This window comes from Atta cephalotes (genome assembly GCF_000143395.1).
Source record: "Atta cephalotes unplaced genomic scaffold scaffold00036, whole genome shotgun sequence".
Taxonomy (NCBI): Eukaryota; Metazoa; Arthropoda; class Insecta; order Hymenoptera; family Formicidae; genus Atta; species Atta cephalotes.
Window position 1 is genome coordinate 2,513,221 of NW_012130100.1, and position 7,113 is coordinate 2,520,333.

Below are 7,113 nucleotides of genomic sequence, written 5' to 3' on the forward strand. Positions count from 1 at the left end.
AAATGGGAAATCCTACCCCACCCGCCGTATTCTCCAGACGTTGCTCCCTCTGACTATCATCTTGTTTTGATCAATGATACACGGCCTGGCTGACCAGCATTTCCGGTCTTATGAAGAAGTAAAAAATTGGATCGATTCGTAGATAGCCTCAAAAGATGACCAATTTTTTCGACGCGGAATTCGTACGCTGCCTGAAAGATGGAAGAAAGTAGTGGCGATGGACAATACTTTGAATCATAAATGTATAACCAGTTTTTTACAATAAAGCCTCGAATTTCGGAAAAAAACGGCGGAAGCAAAGTTGTACAACTAACAAGTTACTGTTACAAGTTACTTTTTCGGTAACGAATGGGTAATAATGTTATAGTTGCTTCTGAGTAACGTTCATGATAATGCAATTACATTTTTAGTAACAGTAATGATTTTACTAGTTACTTTTATCATTAGTTTATTTCTACCTATATAAAAATTTAATCGTAATATATAACCCTAGAAAACAGAGATAAAACATTAACGGTTTGATTGGCTGTCTAAATCGCGACCTTTTTTTCATTGTATTCATAGTTATTTTTCACAGTTATTATTCACAATTCACACGTATAGATTAATTCAAATATAATCTTTACAGTATATTTAGTTTCTTAAAATAAAATTTTTTCTGTGTCATATCTCATAAACTAAATATATGTATATAACGTAGATTATAAACAATACCATTTTTTTAAGTATAATATAATTTTGATGCCAACTATTCAACATCACAATGAAGTTTCTTAGCTTCATCCCAGGTCAGAAAGAAACAAGAATTCTTATAAAGTGAAATTATAATAAGAATGAGAATGTCACAGATATATTTGAAATTATTTTTTTTTAAAAGAATCGACAAGAAAAAAGCAGATTGACACTCACCGAATTGATGCAATTTGTGCGTACACATACAGTAATCAACCAGTAGAATATAATATTAATTTCAACAGATGAAGTAACAAGAGTGATCCAAATAATTTTTTCATCAAATGAAAAAAAAATGTAACAGTTCATTCTTCACATGCAAATAACAAATGTCTCGATTACAGACAAATAACAAATATCACAGTCGATACAAGAGCTGATCCGAAACGATCGAAAGCATAATTGTAAATATTAATTTCAAATAATATTCAGAACTGACATATAGGCATGTTGCAAAAACAAATTTAGTCACATGAAAGATCTTTATATCAAGATTATTAAAATTAGAGCTTAATGATACACACAATTCAAGGATACATATTTTTAACTTGTCGCGTAACATATCTCGATGTCTTCCATTAAGTGTTTGTAACATTTTTTTTCACAAGCAAGAAAAGAGCTTACTTTCTATACTAAAGAAAAAGATAGATTATAAAAAAATGGATTGGTTACTTCACAAACATAAAAAACAGAAGTATAAGAATATTCAACACCTCAATTATTATGTAATAATACCTCACATGTACCTCAAGCTGACTATCAGAATCCTTCGACACAACAATATATAATAGTTTTTCTCTTAGTCCGATAAAAAATAATTCCATTGATTATATGTCTAATATAAAAATCATTCTTAATCTTTTTTCTTTTGTAAAAAAATACTGTCTTTTCCTCATTAAAATCTGTGAAGGATAAGTAGTTAATCAATTTGTTTTCTGTCCAGATTCCTAAAAAAGTACAACTTTTGTTACTTAGGTGAAAATTTTTCATTATCTTTCATCAATAAAAAGGAGATGATTTGTATTTATAAAAAACATTGAATCTAACATTAAAAGATTTTCTAAAAACATTCAAACAAACATCAGAAATTTTTCTATTTCTATTATTAATAATCTTTCTCTAATTTTTCTTTACAAAAATTGTATTGATGGCTTGTTGATTAGCTTATTTTCCTTCATTAAACGTTTTTTAAGAAACAATTCGAATCTAATTGTTACGAAAGCCGACAAGGGCAACATTTCATTTTATTAGATAAAGATTCACCACATAAACAAAAAATTAACGAAATGCTCAGCGACAAAGACATATACACTTTTTAGTTAACAAACATCCGACTAAAAAAAAGACCAACAAACTTAAAGAGTTACTGACAAGATAGCAAAGATCGAACTACACCTCGGAATCTACGTATAAATCAGTTTTTTGATGGTGTTCTTCCGAAAGTTTATGATATCCCAAAGGTATACATACAAAATGAATTGTCCATTTAGAATAATTGTATCGTCTATTGACACTCCACTTTATACATTTGCAACGTGTTTATACAAATTAATTGTCAAAAGCACCACAACCGTGAAGCCACATCAATAATTATGATTTTGTCAACAAGTTAAAAAGTTTATACATTGATAGTAATTTAATTTAGTTAGAGTGTGGTTTTGCTTTTCACTAATATTTCACTGAACTTGGCCATTAAGAGTATTGAGAAGAGATAGAATTTTATCTCAGAATATTGCAATGCTCCCAAGGATGAATTTTTGTTGGCAGTTCAATTCGTCCTTGAGTCTACTTTTTTTATGTTTGATGGTCGAATTTATAAGCAGAATTTTGGGACATCTATGGGCTCTTCTATTATCGCCGGTTATCACTGATATAGTAATGGCTGATCTTGAAGAAAATATACTTGATAACTTGGTTTTCCGATTAAGTTTTATTATCGTTACATTGATGATATTGTCAGCAGCGATTCCTAATACACAAATCGATAATTTTTAAAATATATTTAACTCTGTATATCCAAGGCTACAGTTCACAATAGAAATAGATGATAACAAAATTAATTTTCTTGACACAACTATTTTAATTCATACGAAAGATTAGTATTTGACTGACTATCAAAAACCGACTTCTTCAGGTAGATATCTAAATTTTTTATTTTACAGACGTTCTCTTTCGTAGAAAAAAGGCGTAATCATAGGTATAGTCAACAAAGTGTTTTTTCTAATCCAAAAAAATTTTGAACTTATCATCAATATTTTGTTAAACAATGACTATCCTCTTGAATTTATTTTTAATACTGTGTCTCAAAAAAATAAAATGTTTTATAAAAAATAGTAACATAATAAACAAAGGTAATAAAAAGAATGTGACATCTAACAATAAAATTGGTTTACGATCCCCTTTGTTAACAATATTTCAGATAAATTCAAGAAAATTATTAATAATATGGTATTCAAAATTGCATTTTAGTATTAATAAATTTCGCAATCTAATCAAAGTGCAGAAAGATCCTTTATTAACCAATGCACAGAGAAACGTCGTATATAAGATTGCCTACAAAGACTGTAAGGTTTCTTATGTAGGACAAACTAGTCGTCATATATGCATTTTAGAACATCGAAATCACATTAGAAGAAATACGTCTTCTCATTTGGTTATTACAGATTACAAATTGTAATTTGACCATGAATTCGATTGGAACAAAGTTTTGGATATAGAAAAAAATTATAACAAAAGATTAACGTCTGAAATACATACAAAAACACAAAAAAGGAGTTTAAACCTCCAAACAAATACTGAATTTTTAGACTATGTCTATTCGTCAATTCTGAATACTATTTGAAATTAATGTTTATAATTATGCTTCCGATCGTTCCGGATCAGCGCTTGTATCGACTGTGACATTTGTTATTTGTCTGCGTGTAATCGAAGAGTGTTACATTCTATTCTTTTCATTTGACGAAAAAATTATTTAGATTACTCTTGTTACTTCATCTGATTATTAAAATTAATATTATTGTATATTCTACTGGTTGACTAGTGTATGCTGTATGTATGGTATGCACTAAATGATATATCAATTTGGTGAGTGTCGATCTTTCTTCTTGTCGATTCTTTTTTAAAAAAATAATTTCACATATATCTGTGACATTCTCATTCTTATTATAGCTTCACTTTATAAGAATTCTTGTTTCTTTCTGACCTGTAAACTAGGATGAAGCTAAGGAATCTCATTGTGATGTTGGATGATTGGCACATTCTTTGTACTACTACATGTATTATTTGTACAACTAAATTAGAATTATATTGATATCGTTAAGAATGACTTGAAGTAAGTTGAAACGCGTACGGATTTTATATCAAACCTTTTATACCAAATTTTATACCAAAACTTTTATATTGTTATATTTTATATTAAAAATGGACATATAAACATTTCCATTATTATATTTGCGCAACGATTACCGCGCTGACTTCTACTTCCCCTTACATTTTAGTCTTTATATTGTTAAATATAATTTTAAGTATAGTGTTAAATATAATTTTACTCTTAGAGTATTCACGATAAATCATTTGTATCTTGCTCCTTTTCTTCGAAATACTGCACCTGGCTAAATAATTCTTTCCATCCTTTCCTTCTTTTTAAATATACAATTTTGTAAATGTTTTTAAAAATATTAAAATACATATAAGGATCTATTCATAATTTTTGCAAAAATTATGAAAATTAATCCACACAAATGATCCATCATGCACAATAAAAGAAATTATGTATTATATATGTATTAAGAATTAAACGTATAATTTAAAAATATCTTATTAAAGTAATACAAAAAATAAATTTATTTAAGTATAAAAATTATAAAAAATGCAATATATATTATGTGATATGACAGCATCTATTTCATTCATGAAAATAACGCACAATATTTACTATATTAGGCATATATTTTTTAAGTTCTATTTCCTCTACTAAAAAATAGCATTTTGATATTTTTTTTACATTAATCGCAAAAATTATCAAGAAAAAAAGGTAAAGTAAAAAAATAACTATTCGTTATATTTTGAATAACGGAAACGAGTTACTTTTGCAAATTAGTAACGAGTAATGGGAACGAGTTATTTTTATGAAGTAATATTGCCAGCCCTGTTTTTTGTTTTATAAAGCAAGTCTCGCGCATTCAAGAATTAAGTTAATTTTATATAAAAAATAGATCGATTTATTTTTCTTACCCTTCATAGCCGGCGTCATGTACCATGTTTTTGCACAAGATCTACTGGTAAACTGTCCCAAGAGTCCCTCCAGAAGATAAAACGGTTTCCCGACCAGGATCAGGACTGTGATATAGGGTATTAGGAAGGCACCACCGCCGTTCTCATACGCAGTGAATGGAAACCTCCATACATTTCCCAATCCGACAGAAGTGGCTATACAGGCCATCAGAAACTCCAGTCTACCACCCCATTCCACCTCCTTACTAAACGTCTAATAATCAAAGATTTATTTTGTATAATTAATTATTTTGTATAATTAATGTTATATTTCTGTTGATTTGACGTGATAATGTATATAATACGTACTGAACTTTCAGACTGCTCCTGCTGTTTATCGAGCTGTGGCATTGTCGCATAATCAAGTGGAATATTTCCGTAAAAATCTGGTTTTGAAGAGTCAAAATCGTCCAGTTGAAAAACCTCGTTAATATAGTCATTTTGTCTCTAAAAAAATGGTTTGCAAATAAAATTAACAGTAAATTGTCAGGATTTTATGTGTTTTTCATTCTAGAAAGCTTTACATAAATGCCGTCTTCTATCCTTTCCATTTTAGTCATTGTGTCGCATAGAAAATGTGAGTCGCGAAAAAGTAAAAATTAATCTTCAAACTTTTCGTTTTTAATGTAATGTTAATTGCCGCGTGCGAAAAATTGCTCAAAATGTTTTTTTATCAATGAATATCGAAATCAGAATCCTATGGCAATCACTCTCGTAGAGGAGCAATATCTTTATCTTATCCTCACTCGCGGATATGCTTTGCATTAGAATATTAAATCAAGGTAGCGTTTTTACAATATTTTAAACGATGATTCACGATTCTCTTCTTTGCATTTTACACAATATTTTCATGAAATTTTATAATTTAGTTTGTAAAACCAAATGTTCTGTAAGTTGATAGACAAAGTATTAATACTTCACACGTAGCAGTCATTTGCGAATTCTAACTTGGCGCACAGATTTCTCTTTTAGAATATCATTAATTCAAAGTTTTCATTCAACGGAGAAAACCGAACGGAGTCTGCGAAGATACTGAATGACTGAAAATTTCCTTGTGAAGATAACGTCTCATACGGAAGCGTTCGGGATAATTTTACCGAGGGCACCGTCGCGTTTGCAAATACCCGACCGATGAAAGACAAAGATACTGGTGCACTCCTTGTATTCACATCACTTGAGGATACGATCTCGAGATCTATGCCACTCGTTAGCCACTGATTGATCAACAAATCTAGCGGTAAATCTGTCCTTCGATTAGATTATCAGTTTTCCAATCTGCACATGCATCACGTGCTCCACCTTTCATTTTTTCTACCTAATGTAACGATTGCGGTAAACTAGCATTTTTTAAGTTCTTAGATATATTTACAGTAAGGATCTTCTGTGGTATACATGAACTCAACATCCAAGTATCAATAAGATCTTTCCGCGCCCGAAAATAATTCCTAGGTTAGTTTTATTTAAATTCACCCATTCTCTTAAACTAATGAATAAAAGATCCGACGCCTTTAAAACTGTGTAATATAATAGAATTATAATTGTAATACACAATACATATGCATATACGCATATATATAATTCTTTAGATCCAATAACTGTTAAGCTGAAAAATTATTGTTAAAAATGGATAAATAATTTTAAAAATATCAACTTTTGAAAAGTAGTACCAAATTTTTGGCCTGAAGTGTTAAAATTATATTATTAAATTTTATATTATTAAAATGATTCTTTAAAACAGTTTCTTTAAAACAGTCTCAAAATGAGTTAGATAGAATAAAAATGCCATATGTATCATAGAAATGTCTAATTTTTTATATAATAAAGTACGAAATTAACGTGTGTAAAAATCTATGATAGGTTAATGATGAAATAAGAAAGAAAAAAATGTTGAAAATACCTTTCACGTATAACTTAGTAATAGATAAGGCTCGCAGACGCTTCTTTGATTAACTGCACACAAATCTTGTGTGCAGACTTTTCTCAAAAACGAGATTATAATAGTTTAAAAATGACAATTTTGGTCACAATGGTCATAAAAAGTAATAGGTCAATGACCATTCCGGAGAAATATTTACATGCATATATTTGCATATAAATTTAACTTCAAAA

The 7,113-nt window shown here is 29.1% G+C and overlaps 1 protein-coding gene across 1 annotated transcript in view; it reads right to left on the minus strand.

Annotated features, from left to right (window-relative positions):
• The window catches only part of LOC105621692 (sodium-dependent nutrient amino acid transporter 1-like), a 121,106-nt gene extending 115,542 nt beyond the window's left edge, over positions 1 to 5,564 (minus strand). The window contains exons 1-3 of the mRNA XM_012203157.1: positions 5,529 to 5,564; positions 5,314 to 5,451; positions 4,966 to 5,218 (exon numbers count right to left, since the gene is read on the minus strand). Coding sequence (XP_012058547.1) covers positions 4,966 to 5,218; positions 5,314 to 5,451; positions 5,529 to 5,564 — 427 coding nt within the window. The remainder of the gene's footprint in view (positions 1 to 4,965; positions 5,219 to 5,313; positions 5,452 to 5,528) is intronic.
• Positions 5,565 to 7,113: the final 1,549 nt, after the last annotated feature.